Raw genomic sequence first — 21928 nt, forward strand, 5'->3', positions numbered from 1 at the left:
CAGAACGTGGAACATGGAATACAGAACATGGAACACGGAACACGGAACATGGAACACGGAACACGGAACACGGAACATGGAACACGGAACATGGAACACGGAACATGGAACACGGAACATGGAACACAGAACATGGAACATAGAACGTGGGGCATGGAATAGAGAACATGGAACACGGAACATGGAACACGGAACATGGAACATAGAACGTGGGACATGGAATAGAGAACATGGAACACGGAACATGGAACACGGAACATGGAACACAGAACATGGAACACGGAACACGGTACACAGACATGGAATATGGAACACGGAACACAGAACATAGACCAGTAAAGACTGTAGAAACAAAGACCCCCCCCCACCTCCTTTCTACCCCCAACCCCACCCTTGCCTCACCTTTGTCCTGCCTGGATTCCCACCTATTTCCACCCTCCACCCCCTTTCCCCCAATCCTCCCGATATACTCCCTCTGGCTTTACAATCTGCAACTCTTCAAAATGTGTGGAAAGGAACTGCAGATGACGGTTTTTCACCGAAGATGGACATCACCTGCAAATTACCGGGCCTGTGAAATGAGGCCTCACCGGTAAAATGGTGGACTTGCATACAAGGCTAGATTTGGAATAAAAATAAAACAGAAATTAGAAAAAGGTTGGGAAATAATAGGCAGGTGTGTTGCTTCTGACTTGGGAATACGCAGCTCTATCAGCGCCGAGAGGAAACTCATGTTCCACATTCCGACCAGACTGATGAAATGGGAAATGCAGCACTTTGCAGCCTCCTCTATGGATCTGCTATCAAAACCACTTTAATCCCTCAGTCAATCTGCACGGCAGATTGAAAAGGAAAATGATGTTGACTATGGGGTTTTGTGGATTAAAGGCAATCACACAATCTCCAAAACAAGAGGCATTGTGACAGATTGATATGTTTGTTCTAGTGCAAATCCAATACACAAGCACTGTGCTCTCAGGCGTGGGAGAGACTCCAGCAGCTCCACTATCAGCCTGAAAATGTCAATTCCTCTAATGAAACTCCTCCAAATAAACTGTGACTCCAAATAAACTCTGAACTACAAAGACTTGGGGGCATTGCATGATTATTGCTTGTTTTATCTATATATCTATATGTATATATATATGTCTAGTATAAGAAAATAACTGCAGATGCTGGTACAAATCAAAGGTATTTATTCACAAAATGCTGGAGTAACTCAGCAGGTCAGGCAGCATCTCAGGAGAGAAGGAATGGGTGACGTTTCGGGTCAAGACCCTTCTTCAGACTGATATATATATCTATTCAGATATATATATCTATATATCTATAATGTGTAGCAAGGGACTGCAGATTCTGGTTTAAACCAAAAATAGTCACAAAAAGCTGGATTAACTCAGCGGGTCAGGCAGCATCTCTTGAGAGAAGGAACGGGTGACGTTTCAGGTCGAGACCCTTCTTCAGACTAGTCTGGGAAAAGGGAAACGAGACATGTGGACGATGATGTCGAGAGATAAAGAACAACGAATGAAAGATAAGCAAAAAAAGTAACGATGATAAAGGAAACAGGCCATTGTTAGCAGTTTGTTGGGTGAAAAGGAGAAGCTGGTGTGACTTGGGTGGGGGAGGGATAGAGAGAGAGGGGGGGGGGAATGCCGGGGCTACTTGAAGTTAGTGAAATCAATACACACACCACTGGGCTGTGAGCTGCCCAAGCGAAATATGAGATGCTGTTCCTCCACCTTGCGTTTAGCCTCACTCTGACAATGGAGGAGACCGAGGACAGAAAGGTCAGGTCATTGTGGGAATGGGAAGGAGAATTAATGTGTTTAGCAACCGAGAGATCAGGTAGGTTCAGGTGGACTGAGCAAAGGTGTTCCGCAAAACGATCGCCCAGTCAGCATTTGGTCTTGACTCTACAAGAGTCCACATCTTGAACAACGGATACAGTAGATGAGGTTGGAGGAGGTGCAAGTGAACCTCTGCTTAACCTGAAAGGGTTGTTGGTATATATATAAGGTATGGAAGGGTACAAAGAGCATGTAAGGTGTGAAAAGGGCAGAAAAGGGTAGAAACATAGAAAATCTGCAGGAGTAGGCCATTCGGCCCTTCGAGCCAGCACCGACATTCAATATGATCATCCAGAATCAGTACCCTGTTCCTGCTTTCTCCCCATATCCCTTGATTCCGTCAGCCCTAAGAGCTCTATCTAGCTCTCTCTTGAATGCATCCAATGAATCGGCCTCCACTGCCTTCTGTGGCAGAGAATCCCACAGATTCACAACTCTCTGGGTGCAACAGTTTTTCCTCATCGCAGTCCTAAATGGCCTACCCCTTATTCTTAAACTGTGTGGCCCCTGGTTCTGGACTCCCCTAACATGGGGAACATTCTTCCTGCATCTAGCCTGTCCAATCCCTTAAGATTTTTCTATGCTTCTATAAGATCCCCTCTCATCGTTCTAAATTCCAATGAATTTCACTCCAGTCAATCTATCCTTTATATACTGATATTTATACCTACCTATATATATATATATTTACCTATATATATATATGTGTGTATATATATATATCAGTATATAAAGGATAGATCGACTGGAGTGAAATTCACTGGAATTTAGAACGATGAGAGGGAATCTTATAACTATATAAAGTCCCTCTGAAGAAGGGTCTCGACCCGAAACGTCACCCATTCCTTCTCTCCCGAGATGCTGCCTGGTCTGAAGAAGGGTCTCGACCCGAAACATCACCCATTCCTTCTCTCCCGAGATGCTGCCTGACCTGCTGAGTTACTCCAGCATTTTGTGAATAAATCGATTTGTACCAGCATCTGCAGTTATTTTCTTATACTATATAAAGTCCAATGTGTGTGTGTGTGTGTATATATATATATATATATATATATATGAGTCCAATGTGTATGTGTGTGTGTATATATACACACACACACACACACACACACACACACACACACACACACACACACACACACACACACACACACACACACACACACACACACACACACACACACACACACAATTGAACTTGTATTCTCATTATATATTATATATTATATTGTTTACAGATTGTTTACAGAGTCCTCCTCATGACCTACAAAGCCCTCCATAACCTGGCCCCATCCTACCTGACTGACCTCCTCCCCAGACACACTCCAACCCGTACCCTCCGCTCTGCTGCTGCTAACCTCCTGTCCCCCCCCCCCATCCGGACCAAACTCAGATCCTGGGGGGACAGGGCTTTCTCCATCGCTGCTCCCACACTCTGGAACTCACTACCCCAAACCGTCAGAGACTCCTCCTCACTCACCACATTCAAAACATCACTGAAGTCTCACCTGTTCAGCACTGCCTTCAACCACTGACCGTCACCTCACCTTCTGTCTCCTTTTCTGTTCGTTTACTTATTTATCTATTTATTTTATTTTCTATGTTTTAGTAAACCCTGCAAAGCGTCTTTGAGTGTTTAGAAAAGCGCTATATAAATGTAATGCATTATTATTATTACAACGTTTACACACAAAATGCTGGAGTAACTCAGCAGGTCAGGCAGCATCTCAGGAGAGAAGGAATGGGTGACGTTTCAGGTCGAGACCCTTCTTCAGACTGACCGGTCAGACTCAGCGGGTCAGGCAGACCCGAAACGTCACCCATTCAGTCTGAAGAAGGGTCTCGACCCGAAACGTCACCCATTCAGTCTGAAGAAGGGTCTCGACCCGAAACGTCACCCATTCCTTCTCTCCTGAGATGCTGCCTGACCTGCTGAGTTACTCCAGCATTTTGTGAATAAAAACCTTCGATTTGTACCAGCATCTGCAGTTATTTTCTTACACAACGTTTACATTATCTGTTGTGCTGCTGGAAGTAAGAATCTAATTCAATAAAGCTCTCTTGATTCGCGACGGTTTATTTCTGTTCAGAGGAGGAGAGTGGTGGCAAATTATTGGACTAGCGTGCAGTTTAGAAGACTGAAAGGTCATTGTGTCAAAACACATTAGATTCTGATAAAGCCTGGCAGGTCTCTTGCAGGTTGCTGCCTGGGGCGGAGGTGGAGGGCGATACGATCGAGGGTGTTTGTGTGTAAGTGCGGCGCAGTGGAATTAACCCACAAATCTGGAGTGTGGGAGGAAACCGGAGATCCTGGAGAAACGCCGTACAGACAGCATCCGTGGTCAGGATCGAACCCGGGTCTCCGAGGCAGCGAATCTGCCACTGCGCCACCGTCGAGCTGTATCTGTGTACAGCTGTGGACACTTCCCCGGACACATCTGGCTGTGGGAAACTGGCGCCTGTTGTGACAAATGCCAGCAGCTTCTTTGCAGAGCGACCCCTGCTAGCTGCCTGCTGCCGTTTCGTGCCATAGCAATATAATTTACATCTTCAGTTGAAATCTATAATTACTCTCCTCCCTCTTCTCCCTCTCTGCCATTCACTTAAACATTCTGAAGAATCTAGATGCAATTTTGTAACAAAAGGGAAACGATTACAACTGCGATGCTTTTTTAACTCTCTCTCTCTCTCTCTCTCTCTCTCTCTCTCTTCTCTCACAGAGAGTGGTGAGTCTGTGGAATTCTCTGCCACAGAGGGTAGTTGAGGTCAGTTCATTGGCTATATTTAAGAGGGAGTTAGATGTGGCCCTTTTTGCTAAAGGGATCAGGGGGTATGGAGAGAAGGCAGGTACAGGCTACTGAGCTGGATGATCAGCCATGATCATATTGAAGGGCCGAATGGCCTACTCCTGCACCTATTTTCTATGTTTCTATGTTTCTCTCTCTCTCCCTCCCCTCCATCTCCCTCTCCTGCCCTCTCTCTCTCCCTCTTCTCGCCCCTCCCCTTCCCTCTCTTTCCTCTCTCTCTCCCCCTCTCCCTCTCACTCTTCCCTCTCACACTCCCCCTCTCACTCTCCCCCTCTCTCTCTCTCTCTCCACTCACTCTCCCTCTCTCAATCTCCCACCTCTCACTCTCCCCCTCTTCCACTCTCCCCTCTCTCACTCTTCCTTCTCACACTCCCCCTCTCTCACTCTCCACCTCTCTCCCCTCTCTCACTCCCGCTCCCCCCTCTCTCTCCCCCCCCTCTCTCTCTTTCTCCACTCACTCTCCCCCTCTCACTCTCCCCTTTCTCAATCCCGCTCCCCTCTCTCACTCTCCCCCTCTCTCTCACCGCTCTCACTCTTCCCTCTCACACTCCCCCTCTCACTGTCCCCCTCTCTCTCTCTCTCTCTCCACTCACTCTTCCTCTCACTCTCCCATCTCTCACCCTCTCACTCTCCCCTCTTTCACTCTCCCCTCTCTCACTCTTCCCTCTCACACTCCCCCTCTCTCACTCTCCACCTCTCTCCCCCCTCTCTCTCCCCTCTCTCACTCCCGCTCCCCTCTCTGACTCTCCCCCTCTCTCTCTCTCTCCACTCACTCCCCCTCTCATTCTCCCCTCTCTCACTCCCCCCCTCTCTCTCCCCTCTCTCACTCTCCACCTCTCTCTCCCCCTCTCACACCCGCTCCCCTCTCTCACTCCCCCTCTCTCTCCCCTCTCTCACTCTCCACCTCTCTCTCCCCCTCTCACACCCGCTCCCCTCTCTCACTCCCCCTCTCTCTCCCCTCTCTCACTCTCCCCTCTCACTCTCCCCTCTCTCACTCTTCCCTCTCTCACTCTCCATCTCTCACTCTCCTCTTTCTCACTCCCCCCTCTCTCTCTTCCCCCCCTCTCCCCCTCTCTCTCTCCCCTCAATCAACCATTCATTGTGATCGTGGCTGATCATCCAGAATCAGTACCCCGTTCCTGCTTTTTCCCCATATCCCTTGATTCCTTTAGCCCAAAGAGCTAAATCTAACTCTCTCTTGAAATCTCTCCCCTCTGTCTATAATCCTCTTTGCTGCTTTTTTGATCCCCTCGGGCCAAACATCAACAATAGCCATTAGAATGGGTGAGCCATCAGATTCCCTGTGGACATCAATCGAACGGCAGTTGCAGCTGCAACCAAGCAGTAAATCTTCAATCATCAACTATCCAATTGTCCAGGAATCCTGATGACTCAGCATCTTGGCTTATTCACAGAGTCATGCACCTGTGCAGAAAGGAAACAGGCCCTTTGGCCCAACCTGTCCATGCCGAGCAAGTTGGCAATCTGCGCTAGTCGCATCTGCCTGCAATAGACAACAGACAATAGGTGCAGGAGGAGGCCATTCGGCCCTTCAAGCCAGCACCACCATTCAATGTGATCATGGCTGATCATTCTCAATCAGTACCCCGTTCCTGCCTTCTCCCCATACCTCCTGACTCCACTATCCTTAGGAGCTCTATCTAGCTCTCTCTTGAATGCGTTCAGAGAATTGGCCTCCACTGCCTTCTGAGGTACAGAATTCCACAGATTCACAACTCTCTGATTGAAAAGGTTTTTCCAAATCTCAGTTCTAAATGGCCTACCCCTTATTCTTAAACTGTGCCCCCTTGTTCTGGACTCCCCCAACATTGGGAACATGTTTCCTGCCTCTAACGTGAACAACCCCTTAATAATCCTATACGTTTCGATAAGATCTCCTCTCATCCTTCTAAATACTAGTGTATACAAGCCTAGTCGCTTCAGTCTTTCAACATATGATAGTCCCGCCATTCCAGGAATTAACCTAGTAAACCTACGCTGCACGCCCTCAATAGCAAGAATATCCTTCCTCAAATTTGGAGACCAAAACTGCACACAGTACTAGAGGTGCGGTCTCACCAGGGCCCTGTACAACTGCAGAAGGACCTCTTTGCTCCTATACTCAACTCCTCTTGTTATGAAGGCCAACATTCCATTGGCTTTCTTCACTGCCTGCTGTTCCTGCATGCTTCCTTTCAGTGACTGATGCACTTGGAGCATGCCCCTCTGAACCCTTCCTGAGACACACAACACGGCAACAGTCCCTTCGGCCCATCTAGTCCATGCCGACCTATGATCACCCGCACGCTAGTTCTATCCTGCACGCACTACGGATGATTTACAGAAGCCATTTAACCTACAAACCTTCACGTCTTTGGATCGTGGGAGGAAACCGGAGCACCCGGAGAAAACCCACGCGGTGATGGGGGAGAACGTACAAACTCCGTACAGACAGTACCAGAGGTCAGGATCGAACCCGGGTCTCTGATGCTGTTTCCGGGGCTGTAAGCCTCCGTGTCTCTAACTATGAAGACGTTCAGAGTGTGAGGTGGGGGTCTGGGGTACAAGTGGTGTGTGTGTGGCCAGGCGCAGTGATTGATCTGCAACCCAGCTGGGATCTGAAGTGCCTGCATATTTTCCCACTCCATTCAAGCAGGAAACTGTAACCCATTTTGTTTAACATCCATCATATACAGCTGTTATAAACTATTATTAAAGGCAGCAGGATACTTGGAAAACACTCAAAGTAGTCAGGCATCATGGTTTGGTGAAAGTAAAATCATATTTAAATGTATTCTGTGTGTTCTGTTGCTTTTTATTGGTATGACTGTGTGGCAAATGAAATTCCTTATATGTTGCAAAACATACTTGGCTAATAAAGTATGATTATGATGATTATTTGATTTAATTATTGGAGTTCTTTAAAGTAACGTTGATAAAATGAAACTGGTGAAAGTATAACATTTAGAATTACACACATTTGATCAATGGCATTACTCAAAGGTTATTACTCTAAATGATAGCTCATAGAGTTAGAAATATCTTTTTGACACAGGTAGAAAAATGCCTGTTTTTGACAATAGACAATAAACAATAGGAGCAGGAGGAGGCCATTCAGCCCTTCGAGCCAGCACTGCCATTCAATGTGATCATGGCTGATTATTCACAATCTGTACCACGTTCCTGCCTTCTCCCCATACCCCCTGACTCCGCTATCATTGAGAGCTCTATCTAACTCTCTCTTGAAAGCATCCAGAGAATTGGCCTCCACTGCCTTCTGAGGCAGAGAATTCCACAGATTTACAACTCTCCGAGTGAAAAGGTTTGTCCTCATCTACGTTCTAAATGGCCTACCTCTTATTTTCAAACTGTGGCCCCTGGTTCTGGGCTCCCCCAACATCGCAGGTTCACCAGGTTAATTCCTGGAATGGCGGGACTGTCGTATGTTGAAAAACTGGAGCGACTAGGCTTGTATGCACTGGAATTTAGAAGGATGAGAGGGGGTCTTATTGAAATATATAAGATTATTCAGGGATTGGACAACTTAGAGTTAGGAAACATGTTCCCAATGGTGGCGGTGTCGAGAACCAGGGGCCACAGCATAAGAATAAGGGGTAGGCCATTTAGAACGGAGGTGAGGAAAAACCTTTTCAGTCAGAGAGTTGTAGAACTGTGGAATTCTCTGCCACAGAAGGCAGTGGAGGCCAATTCTCTGGATGCTTTCAAGATAGAGCTGTTAATGATAGCGGAATCAGGGGGTATGGGGAGAAGGCAGGAACGGTGTACTGATTGAAAATGATCAGCCATGATCACATTGAAAGGCAGTGCTGGCTCAAAGGGCCGAATGGCCTACTCCTGCACCTATTGTCTATTGTCTATTGGCAGAAGGAGGCTACAGATGAACATGGAAAAATAAATTGAATGGACATAGATCTGTCAGCATCGACTAAAGTATGAAAAAAGCAAAATTGGCCTTTTTGACAGGAAATATCAGCAAACAAGAAGCATCTATATCTAAGTGCAAGGATAAAGATTTCATGAATCAAGTAAGGCCTATTTCAAAGCAATTAAAATGATAAAAGTTGAAATATCGCAAAGTAATGTCAATTTAAATAGGAAATAGAGCAATCTGATTAATTGAAGGCGTAATTGGAGTTGAAGCTGTTTTATTTTTATGAAAACTAACCTTATTATGGCTCAGGCAAAAAGGAACCCAATTTTCCTTTGTTCTTTGTATAAATTCTGCCTGCTAAGTATAACTAGACTAAGTGGATCCATTGGTCCCAAACCTCTCCTGCATTGGTGCAGCACCCTCTCCTCTCCCCCTCCACCCTCCTCTCTCTCCCCCTCCCAACTTCCCCCTCTCCCCTTCCCAATTCCCCCTTCCCCCCTCCCCTCCCCCCTCCCCCACTCAATCCCCTCAACCCCCCTTATGCTCCATCCCACCCCCTCCTTTAAACTTTAAAATGTGAATAACAAAAAATATAACCGATTTCAATGAAACTTCTTCCATTAGCACCAAAGGGACGACGGTGAGTAAGGTGGGCCTAAATTTATTGTGATATTGTGTACCATTTTGGCTGCAGTTCAGGAACAAACAAACAAACAAACAAATAAACGAGAGTTTTAGTATGTAGATAAAGAAAAATAGAAGGCCATTCTTTAAGTTGATGGCAACTACATGAGGTTAGAGAAATCCACAAAATGTCCACGTCTGTTCAGCACAATTGAACTATTATTTGGGACTTTGAAAGAGAAATTTGGAGCAAAAGACAAGCGTAATGAGAACCAGCCAGGAAAGGTCTACCATGGTTCCTCCAGTTCCTCCCAAACGTCCACTTCCAGTTTCGTACCAATCCCCACATCCACGCTTTTCCAGTCCACCCAGTGCTCTTTCTCCTACAAGCCAGTCTCGCCATGACCCCATCTCTGAGCTTCAACTATTTCCAGCCCTCGACGTCCAAGCTTCCACTGGCATTATTCGTCTAGCACTGATAGCTCTCCATCTCCGAAGACAGGCACAAAAAGCTGGAGTGACTCCAGCGTCTCTGGAGAGAAGGAACGGGTGACGCTTCGGGTCGAGACCCTTCTACAGACCCGAAACGTCACCCGTTCCTTCTCTCCAGAGATGCTGCCTGCCCCGCTGAGTCACTCCGGCCCTTTGTGCCTATCTTCGGGTTAAACCAGCATCTGCAGTTCCTTCTTACCTAGCTATCCCATCCCCAATCTTTCTTCTAAACTATATTCTGGGTCCGCGACCCGAAATGTCACCTAGGGTCTCGACCCGAAACGTCACCCATTCCTTCTCTCCCGAGATGCTGCCTGACCTGCTGAGTTACTCCAGCATTTTGTGAATAAATACCTTCGATTTGTACCAGCATCTGCAGTTATCTTGTTATGTTACCTATCCATGTTCTCCAGAGATGCTGCCTGACCCGCTGAGTTACTCCAGCACTCCGTGAAACGTCACCTATCCATGTTCTGCAGAGATGCTGCCTGACCCGCTGAGTTATTCCAGCACTCTGTGAAACATCACCTTTCCATGTTCTCCACAGATGCTGCCTGACCCGCTGAGTTACTCCAGCACTCCGTGAAACGTTACCTATCCATGTTCTCCAGAGATGCTGCCTGACCCGCTGAGTTACTCCAGCACTCTGTGAAACGTCACCTTTCCATGTTCTCCACAGATGCTGCCTGACCCGCTGAGTTACTCCAGCACTCTGAAACGTCACCTGTCCATGCTCTCCAGAGATGCTGCCTGACCCGCTGAGTTACTTGGCAACTTGGTGTCTATTTGTAAACCGGCGTCCTTGCAGTTCCTTGTATTGATATGAAGCGCCCACCTTGGCTTTCAAGGAGACGCGGCTCGGCGCAAACAGGTTACAATTGCCGTGACATCTGCTGAGTCCGTGCACAGGAGAGGGAGTTTATTTTGCGCATATGGCCGCAGCTTCCAGCCGAAGAAATGCCACCTGGACCAGGCAAAGACACAGACTCGCACAGCATGGCTCACGGGGGTAAGAATGCATGATCTGTGGAGTTTCATCTTCAGCTGATAGAAGGCACAGATGAAGCATATTGTCAAGGCACACACGTCCCTGGATCCATTCCCAGCGCAAAACAGATTCACAGATGCCTGTTAGGGTGTGAAGTGTGCCTCGCAGTTTCCAACAGCACAAGATGTCTTTTCCAACGATAAAGTGCCGGGGATAATCCTCCACATATACCAATAAAACTCTCTGAGGTATCACAAAATGCTGGAGTAACTCAGCAGATCAGGCAACATCTCGAAGAGAAGGAATTGGTGACGTTTCGGGTCGAGGCCCTTCTTCAGTCTGAAGAAGGGTATAGACAATAGACAATAGGTGCAGGAGGAGGCCGTTCGGCCCTTCGAGCCAGCACCACCATTCAATGTGATCATGGCTGATCATTCTCAATCAGTACCCCGTTCCTGCCTTCTTCCCGTACCCCCTGACACCGCTATCCTTAAGAGCTCTATCCAGCTCTCTCTTGAATGCATTCAGAGAATTGGCCTCCACTGCCTTCTGAGGCAGAGAATTCCACAGATTCGCAACTCTCTGACTGAAAAAGTTTTTCCTCATCTCAGTTCTAAATGGCCTGCCCCTTATTCTTAAACCGTGGCCCCTTGATCTGGACTCCCCGCAACATTGGGAACATGTTTCCTGCCTCTAACGTGTCCAACCCCTTAATAATCTTATACGTCTCGACCCGAAACGTCACCAATTCCTTCTCTCCAAGATGCTGCCTGACCCGCTGAGTTACTCCAGCATTTTATGATACCTTCGATTTGTACCAGCATCTGCAGTTATTTTCCCACAATAAAACTCTCTTATATATTTGGGTAGAAGGAAGGCCCGAAGAAGGGTCTCAACCCAAAACGTCACCCATTCCTTCGGTCCAGAGATGCTGCCTGGCCCGCTGAGTTACTCCAGCATTTTGTGTCCATCTTCGGTTTAAGCCAGCACCTGCAGTTCCTTCCTGCATCTACATACTAAAACTCTCGTTTGTTTGTTTGTTTGTTTGTTTGTTTGTTTGTTTGTTTGTTTGTTTGTTTGTTTGTTCCTGAACTACAGCCAAAACGGTACACGTTAGCGCGACAATTTTAGGCCCACCTTACTCACCGTCGTCCCTTTGGTGCTAATGGAAGAAGTTTAATTAGGTTCGGTGTTATATTTTTAAAGTTATTCACATTTTAAAGTTTAAATCTATCTCCTAGGGAGGGAGGGAAGGAGGAGGAGTATAAGGGGGTTGAGGGGAATGGAGTGAGGGGAAGGGGGGAGGGGGAGAGAGGATGGAAGGAGGGGGAGGAGGGGGGAGGATAAGGGGATGGAGTGGGGGAGGGGGAGAGGGAGATGGAGGGAGGGGGGAAGATGGGGGAGGGAGAATAAGGGGGTTGAGGGGGATGGTGGGGGGAGGGAGGAGGGAGAGTGGAGGGGGAGGGGAGGGGGAGGAGAGGGTGCTGCACCAATGCAGGAGAGGTTTGGGCCCAACGGGTCCACTTGGTCAAGTATACTAATAGAACTCTCTTATATATATTTCAATGGAAGGAAGGAGTGACGTTTTGTTTATGAAGACCCTTCTTCAGACCCGAATCCTTCACCCATTCCTTCTCTCCAGAGATGCTGCCTGACCCGCTGAGTTACTCCAGCATTTTTTTTGTCTATCTTCGGTTTATTCTTGCATCTGCAGTTCTTTCCGACAACTCTTATATATTTGCTGTATAGAGTCACCAGCATGCTGACTATATTTTAAATCATTGGCGCCCACAGGCAGATGGATTTATTTTTCTTTGGTCAGGATTCATAAAATGCTCCCCTTTGAAATTGTTTGGAGTTGAGCGTGGTTCATTATTTGTCACGTGTGCAGTGAAATAGCTTTCTTCTTGCGTGGCTCAAAAGACACAAAAAGTGCTGGAGTAACGACAAACTGATCGCAGGAAATTGTGTTTTGTTGATCAGCCTTGCCCAGGATGATGCACCAAGACTTGACTTGATTCGAAAGCTTTGAATCAGCCCAACTCATCCACGCTGTCCGAGATGCCCCTTCGAAGCTGATCCTATTTGCCCCAGTTCGGTCCAGACCCGTCGAAATCATTTCTATCTGTATACTTGGTCAAGTGTCTTTGACAACAGCGCGGTGGCACAGCGGTAGAGTTGCTGCCTTACAGCGCCAGATACCCCAGTTCTATCCTGACAGTCTGTGTAGAGTTTGTACATTCGCCCTACTACCGTGTGGGTTTTAAAAATCTATTCACCTGTCCAAATGATTCTTAAATGTTGCAATAGTCCCTGCCTCAACTACTTTGACATAGAAAACATAGAAAGTAGGCCCTTGGAGCCAGCTCCGCCATTCATTGTGATCACGGCTGATCGTCCACAATCAATAACCCGTGCCTGCCTTCTCCCCATATCCCTTGATTCAACTAGGCCCCTAGAGCTCTATCTAGGAGTTGAGTATAGGAGCAAAGAGGTCCTTCTACAGTTGTACCGGGCCCTGGTGAGACCGCACCTGGAGTACTGTGTGCAGTTTTGGTCTCCAAATTTGAGGAAGGATATTCTTGCTATTGAGGGCGTGCAGCGTAGGTTCACTAGGTTAATTCCCGGAATGGCGGGACTGTCGTATGTTGAAAGGCTGGAGCAATTAGGCTTGTATACACTGGAATTTAGAAGGATGAGGGGGGATCTTATTGAAACATATAAGATAATTAGGGGATTGGACACATTAGAGGCAGGAAACATGTTCCCAATGTTGGGGGAGTCCAGAACAAGGGGCCACAGTTTAAGAATAAGGGGTTGGCCATTTAGAACGGAGATGAGGAAGAACTTTTGCACAGAGAGTGGTGAAGGTGTGGAATTCTCTGCCTCAGAAGGCAGTGGAGGCCAGTTCGTTGGATGCTTTCAAGAGAGAGCTGGATAGAGCTCTTAAGGATAGCGGAGTGAGGGGGTATGGGGAGAAGGCGGGAACGGGGTACTGATTGAGAGTGATCGGCCATGATCGCATTGAATGGCGGAGCTGGCTCGAAGGGCTGAATGGCCTCCTCCTGCACCTATTGTCTATTGTCTATTGTCTAACTCGCTCTAAAAATCCATCCAGTGATTTGGCTTCCACTGCCCTCTGTGGCAGAGAATTCCACAAATTCACAACTCTCTGGATGGAAAAAGTTCCTTCTCACTTCAGTTTTAAATCCCCCCCCCGCCCTTTATTCTAATTTATTCTTCTGGCAGCTCGTTCCATACACCCACCACCACTTGTGTGAAAAAGTTTCCCCCTCGGATTCCTATTAAATCTTCCCCCCTTCACCTTAAACCTATGTCCTCGAGTTCTTGATTCCCCTAATCTGGGCAAGAGACTCTGTGCGTCTACCTGATTTGTTCCTGTCGTGACTTTGTGCATCTTCAAAAAGACCACCACTCATCTTCCTGTGCTCTTATTTCGGAATCAAAATGTAACTCGATTAGTTTGTCCAAATGCAGCTCTGCCAGCTCTGCTGTGAAAGTGGGGCGGCTGCACTGGTCTTGAAACAGTCATTTGAATTCCCCTCCAGCAGGTTTCGGATCACATTAGCCCCCACTGTCAGCACAGCTTGAATCTCCGGCAATGCTTAATGTGATAGGGGCGAGAGCGAGAGAGAAAGAGAGAGACAGAGAGAGAGAAAAAAAGAGAGAGAGAGAGACACAGAGAGAGAGACACAGAGAGAGAGAGAGAGAGAGAGAGAGAGAGAGAGAGAGAGAGAGAGAGAGAGAGAGAGAGAGAGAGAGAGAGAGAGAGAGAGAGAGAGAGAGAGAGAAAGAAAGAAAGAGAGAGAGAAAGAGAGAGAAAATTGGGTGGATAGAGAGGGGGGGGAGAAAGAAAGAAATTGGCAGGCAGCTTGATCGGGAGAGGGGAGGGGGGGAGGGAGAGGGGGTGGGGGAGGGGGAGGGGGAGGGGAGAGGAAGAAATGATTAGCTCAGCTTCTGAAATCAGTTGGCCTATCGGCAATATTCAAAACAAACGAATTATCCGTTGGGGTGTCCGGACATGTGAAATATTGCTGATGAATAACGTGGACCTTTCCCCTTGAATGGAATTCCTCTCCACCACTACCCTTCGTACGGAAAGGTGCACATTTCGCCTCGCCGATGCGATGAAAAAAATCTGAACCTTGTAATCCAATTCACCGAGCTTGCAAAATGTAAAACTAAACGCCGTCATTTACATCAAAGATATTGATCACGATTCACCTCAATCAATTACCCCCCCGTCCTCCCTCCCCGCAACCCAACCCAACTCCATCTATCGAAACGCGTTACACAAACGCTCGCTGTCACAGACACATAGAAAGGTAGAAAAAATAGGTGCAGGAGGATGCCATTTGGCCCTTCGAGCCAGCACCGCCATTCATTGTGATCATGGCTGATCATCCACAATCAGTAACCTATGGAAGGCAGAGAAAACGTTTGCAGTCTGCAGCAGTATCAGTTTGGATTTAGCATCGTAGTTCCCCGTGCAACTGACCCACTAGAAAATGCAGCACGGGTAAAACAAAAAACCTGCTGCAGATCAATGAGCAGCCGGGAAATTTCCCCTGGAACTGACTGTGTAATGTAACACGGAGGGTAATGTTCGATCATTGATTGCTGGCGTCTCTCAGCACAGAAGCCCTCAGTCTGCTGTTTACACGCGGAGGAGGTGGGGAGGGGGTGGAAAAAGCCTACCTTGCTTTTCTGTTGACATCTTGCGGGTGAACGGGGAGCGACGCCGCAAGGAGGTGAACCAGAGACCGCCGTTTGGAAAATGAACTGCGAGCCTTTCTACATCAACAACGCCACGACAACAAATCCGCGGCGAGAAGGGCGGGCAGCGTGCGGAACTGGATGGAGAGGGGCTTAGACCGAGACTGGGGAGAGTGAGAGAATCATCGACACGGAGAGACGGAGGGAGGGAGGGAAAGGGAGAGAGCGAGAGAGAGAGAGAGAGAGAGCTCTTAGAAGAGGCAAGGGAGGGGGGTCGCTGTGCCGGGGAGGTTTTTTTAAAAATCAATTTGCCTCTATGGGTAGTAATCACCGTGCGTCAAGCAAGCGGTGGAGGGCGCGAGTGAACATGTTGAAATTAACTCTTTCACGCCGTGGTTAGAGAATGGAACGGGGAATTGAACTAAGAGTCGGGCAAATTAACGGCGCCAAAGGAAATCCTTCAGGCCACCCCGCCATGATAGCCCAAAAATTGGACATCCGTTTGCAATTGTCGAAACACGGGAGAGTTGCTGCCTCACAGCGCCAGGGACCCGGGTTCGATCCTTGACGAAGGATCTAGATTCTCGCCTTAGCGGGAGTACAGAGAAGGTTCACCAGATTGATCCCTGGGATGGCAGGACTTTCATATGAAGAAAGACTGGATAGACTAGGCTTATACTCGCTGGAATTTAGAAAACTGAGGGGGGATCTTATAGAAACATATAAAATTCTCAAGGGGTTGGAGAGGCTAGATGCGGGAAGATTGTTCCCGATGTTGGGGAAGTCCAGAACCAGGGGTCACAGCTTAAGGATAAGGGGGAAGTCTTTTATGACCGAGATGATAAAACATTTCTTCACACAGAGAGTGGTGAGTCTGTGGAATTCTCTGCCACAGAAGGTAGTTGAGGCCAGTTCATTGGCTATATTTAAGAGGGAGTTAGATGTGGCCCTTGTGGCTAAAGGGATCAGGGGGTACGGAGAGAAGGCAGGTACAGGTTACTGAGTTAGATGATCAGCCATGATCATATTGAATGGCGGTGCAGGCTCGAAGGGCCGAATGGCCTACTCCTGCACCTATTTCTTTTTCTATGTTTCCAAGGGTGCTGCCTGCGCGGAGTTTGCACGTTTTCCCCGTGACCGCGTGGGTTTTCTCCGGGTGCTCCGGTGCCCGCCCACATTCCAAATACGTGCAGGATTGTCGGTTAATTAGCTTGTGTGGGTGATTGCTGTCGGCGCGGAATCGGTTGGGGGTGGGATTGGGGGGGGGGGGGGGGAGGTGGGCGAAGGGCCATTTCCTGTGCTGTATCTCTAAACTAAACCGCAGATACTGGTCCTCACCGGATAACGCAAGACCTATATACACGTGGAAAGTATGTTTCCAGTAATGGGAGAGTCCAGAATCGGAAAGGAACCGTAAAGTTTGTCAGAATAAGAGGACAAGAGGCAGCCTCGGGATAAAAGGACACCCCTTCAAAATGGATACGAGGAGGAATTTCTTTAACCTGAAGTTGGTGAACCTGGGGAATTTATTGCCACAGACGGCTGTGGAGGCCAACACATTGGATATTTTTTAGGCGGATTTTGATCAGAACTTAATTAGAAAGGACAAGGGGACCCGTTGAGTCCAAACCTCTCCCGCATTTGTGCAGCAGCCCCTCCTCCCCTTCACCCCTCCCCCTCACCACTCCACCTTCCCCTTCATCCCTCCCTCCCCTTTCCCCATCCCCTCTCCCCCCACCCACTCCACCATCACCATCACCCCTTTCCCCACTCCCCCCATCCACTTCACCCCTTCACCCCCTCCTCCTGGACCCCCCGCTGGTCCTCCGGGGGGGGGGGGGGGGGGGTTGGGGGAGCGCATTTATTAAAGTTTATTAGGTAAATTGTTTTAAAAAGTAACAAAAGTGGGTTTACTCACACCACAGGAAAATGGCGAGTAGGGTGGGCCTAAGATTATCACGCTGACCTGCACCGTTTTGGCTGTGCAGAGGGCATGGTGCACACGTAAACATATACACACAAACAAACCGAGAGTTTTAGAGATGGATGGATGGATGGATGGAAGGATAGATAGATAGATAGATAGATAGATAGATAGATAGATAGATAGATAGATAGATAGATAAATAGATAGATAGATAGATAGATAGATAGATGGATGAATCGACAGACAGACAGACAGACAGACAGACAGACAGACAGACAGACAGACAGACAGACAGACAGACAGACAGATAGATAGATAGATAGATAGATAGATAGATAGATAGATAGATAGATAGATAGATAGATAGATAGATAGATAGATAGATAGATAGATAGATAGATAGATAGATAGATAGATAGATAGATAGATAGATAGATAGATAGATCGATCGATGGGTAAATGGGTAGATGGAGGTTCTGCTGCAGTTGTACAGGGCCTTGGTGAGACCGCACCTGGAGTATTGTGTACAGTTTTGGTCTCCTAATCTGAGGAAAGACATTGTAGCCTTAGAGGGAGTACAGAGAAGGTTCATCAGATTGATACCTGGAATGGCAGGACTTTCATATGAAGAAAGACTGGATAGACTAGGCTTATACTCGCTGGAATTTAGAAGACTGAGGGTGGATCTTATTGAAACATATAAAAATTTTAAGGGGTTGGAGAGGCTAGATGCGGGAAGATTGTTCCCGATGTTGGGGAAGTCCAGAACCAGGGGTCACAGCTTAAGGATAAGGGGGAAGTCTTTTAGGACCGAGATGAGAATACATTTCTTCATACAGAGAGTGGTGAGTCTGTGGAATTCTCTGCCACAGAAGGTAGTTGAGGCCCGTTAATTGCCTATATTTAAGAGGGAGTTAGATATGGCCCTTGTAGCTAAAGGGATCAGGGGGTATGGAGAGAAGGCAGGTAAAGGTTTCTGAGCTGGATGATCAGCCATGATCATATTGAATGGCGGTGCAGGCTCGAAGGGCAGAATGGCCTGCTCCTGCACCTATTTTCTATGTTTCTATGGGTAGATGGGTAGACAGACAGACAGACAGGCAGGCAGGCAGGCAGGCAGGCAGGCAGGCAGGCAGGCAGGCAGGCAGGCAGGCAGGCAGGCAGGCAGGATGGATGGATGGATGGATGGATGGATGGATGGATGGATGGATGGATGGATGGATGGATGGATGGATGGATGGATGGATGGATGGATGGATGGATGGATGGATGGATGGATGGATGGATGGATGGATGGATGGATGGATGGATGGATGGATGGATGGATGGATGGATGGATGGATGGATGGATGGATGGAGCAACGACATTCATGTCCATAAGTGCCAAAGAAGAACTTCCCCCTGGGGCCGAATCAAGCTGGGCTGAATAGAAATGCCTCAACAGACTGAGAGCTGGTGTTGGTCGTTGCAAAGCCACTCTCAAGATGTGGGGTTATATAGACACTGAAGACGTCATCTGCATATGTGGCAGATTATTATCTTAATGGTGTCAGGTTAGATAAGGGGGAAGTGCAGCAAGACCTGGGTGACATTGTACACCAGTCACTGAAAGTCGGCGTGCAGGTACAGCAGGCAGTGAAGAAAGCTAATGGCATGTTGGCCCTCATAACGAGTCAATTTCAGTATAGGAGTAAAGAGGTTCTTCAGCAGTTGTATAGAACCCTGGTAGGACCACATCTGGAGAATTGTGTACAGTTTTGGTCTCCTAATTTGAGGAAGGACATCCTTGTAATGGAGGCAGTGCAGCGTAGGTTTACGAGATTGATCCCCGGGATGGCGGGACTGTCATATGAGGAAAAGGCACGTGATAGATGCAGAATTAAGCCATTCGGCCGATCAAGTCTACTCCGTCAATCAATCATAATAATAATAATAATAATAATAATAATGTATTACATTTATATAGCACTTTTCAAATCATGGCTGATCTATCTCTCTCTCTCTTAACCCCATTCTCCTGCCTTCTCCCCATAACTCCTGACACCCGTGCTAATCAAGAATCCATCTATCTCCGCTTAAAAAATATCCATTGACTTGACCTCCACAGCCTTCTGTGCAAAGAAACCTGATCTGATAAGGGGGACTAAAGGTAAAAGCCATTAATTAGGAGGCAGTGGTCACAATATGATCAGTTTAAATCTACAAATTGAGAGGGAGAAGGGAAAATCGGAAGCGTCAGTATTACAGTAGAGCAAAGGGGATTACAGAGGCATGAGGCAGGAGCTGGCCAGATTTGACTGGAAGGAGGCCCTAGCAGGGAAGACGGTGGAACAGCAATGGCAGATATTCCTGAGAATAATGCAGAAGTTGCAGGATCAATTTATCCCAAAGAGGAGGAAAAATTCTAAGGGGAGTAAGAGGCACCCGTGGCTGACAAGGGAAGTCAAGGACAGCATAAAAATAAAAGGGAAGAAATATAACATAACGAAGAAGCGTGGGAAGCCACAGGATTGGGGACTCTTTTAAAGAGCAACAGAAGATAACTAAAAAGGCAATATGGGGAGAAAAGATGAGGTACGAGGGTAAGCTAGCCAATAATATAAAGGAGGATAGTAAAAGCTTTTTTAGGTATGTGAAGAGGAAACAAATAGTCAAGGCAAATGTGGGTCCCTTGAAGACAGAAGCAGGGTAATTTATTATGGGGAACAAGAAAATGGCGGACGATTTGAACCGGTACTTTGGTTCTGTCTTCACTAAGGAAGATACAAGCAATCTCCCAGATGTTCTAGTGGCCAGAGATCCTACGGTGACGGAGGAACTGAAGGAAATTCAAATTAGGCAGGAAATGGTGTTGGGTAGACTGATGGGACTGAAGGCTGATAAATCCCCAGGGCCTGATGGTCTGCATCCCAGGGTACTTAAGGAGGTGGCGCTAGAAATTGTGGACGTATTGGTGATCATTTTGCGATGTTCTATAGATTCAGGATCAGTTCCTGTGGATTGGAGGGTAGCTAATGTTATCCCACTTTTTAAGAAAGGAGGGAGAGAGAAAACGGGAAATTATAGACCAGTTAGTCTGATATCAGTGGTGGGGAAGATGCTGGAGTCAATAATAAAAGACGAAATTGCAGAGCATTTGGATAACAGTAACAGGATCGTTCCGAGTCAGCATGGATTTACGAAGGGGAAATCATGCTTGACTAATCTTCTGGATTTTTTTGAGGATGTAACTAGGAAAATTGACAGGGGAGAGCCGGTGGATGTGGTGTAACTTGACTTGCAGAAAGCCTTCGACAAGGTCCCACATAGGAGATTAGTGGGCAAAATTAGAGCACATGGTATTGGGGGTAGGGTACTGACATGGATAGAAAATTGGTTGGCAGACAGAAAGCAAAGAATGGGGATATATGGGTCCCTTTCAGAATGGCAGTCGGTGACTAGAGGGGTACCGCAAGGCTCGGTGCTGGGACCACAGCTATTTACAATGTATATTAATGACTTGGATGAAGGGATTAAAAGTACCATTAGCAAATTTTCAGATGAAACAAAGCTGGGTGGCAGTGTGAACTGAGGAAGATGCAATGAGGTTGCAGGGTGACTTGGACAGGTTGTGTGAGTGGGCGGGTGCATGGCAGATGCAGTTTAATGTGGATAAACATCCACATGTGAGGTTATCCACTTTGGTGGTAAGAATAGGAAGGCAGATTATTATCCGAATGGTGTCAAGTTAGGAAAAGGGGACGTACAACAAAATGTAGGTGTCCTAGTGCATCAGTCACTGAAAGGAAGCATGCAAGTACAGCAGGCAGTTAAGAAAGCCAATGGAATTTTGGCCTTCATAACAAGAGGAGTTGAGTATAGGAGCAAAGAGGTCCTTCTGCAGTCGTAGAGGGCCCTAGTAAGACCGCACCTAGGTTTACAAGGTTAATTCCCGGAATGGCGGGACTGTCATATGTTGAAAGACTGGAGCGACAAGGCTTGCATGTACTGGAATTTAGAAGGATGAGAGGGGATCTAATCGAAACATATAAGATTATTAAGGGGTTGGACACGTTGGAGGCAGGAAACATGTTCCCAATGTTGGGGGAGTCCAGAACCAGGGACCACAGTTTAAGAATAAGGGGTAGGCCATTTAGAACGGAGATGAGGAAAAACCTTTTCAGTCAGAGAGTTGTAAATCTGTGGAATTCTCTGCATCAGAAGGCAGTGGAGGCCAATTCTCTGAAAGCATTCAAGAGAGAGCTAGATAGAGCTCTTAAGGATAGTGGAGTCAGGGGGTATGGGGAGAAGGCAGGAACATGGTACTGATTGAGAATGATCAGCCATGATCACATTGAATCGTGGTGCTGGCTCGAAGGGCCGAATGGCCTACTCCTGCACCTATTGCCTATTTTCTATAAGAACTCTACAGATTCACCACCCTGAGTGAAGAAATTCCTCCTCATCTCCTTCCTAAAAGAACTTTAAATCTGAGGCTATGACCTCTAATACTAGATTCGCCCGCTGGTGGAAACATCCTCTCCACATCCACTCTATCCAAGCCTTTCACTATTCGATGTTTCAATGAGGTTCCCTCCTCACCTTCTCCTGAGTCATAGCCACTCCACTAAC

At 47.3% G+C, this 21928-nt stretch overlaps 1 protein-coding gene across 1 annotated transcript in view; it reads right to left on the bottom strand.

Moving 5' to 3' along the window:
• The window catches only part of LOC144603106 (proline-rich transmembrane protein 1-like), a 41971-nt gene extending 26283 nt beyond the window's left edge, over positions 1-15688 (bottom strand). Inside the window, exon 1 of the mRNA XM_078416247.1 lies at positions 15373-15688. Coding sequence (XP_078272373.1) covers positions 15373-15391 — 19 coding nt within the window. The 5' untranslated portion in view covers positions 15392-15688. The remainder of the gene's footprint in view (positions 1-15372) is intronic.
• Between the last annotated feature and the right edge of the window lie 6240 nt (positions 15689-21928).

This window comes from Rhinoraja longicauda, chromosome 19 (assembly GCF_053455715.1).
Source record: "Rhinoraja longicauda isolate Sanriku21f chromosome 19, sRhiLon1.1, whole genome shotgun sequence".
Lineage (NCBI taxonomy): Eukaryota > Metazoa > Chordata > Chondrichthyes > Rajiformes > Arhynchobatidae > Rhinoraja > Rhinoraja longicauda.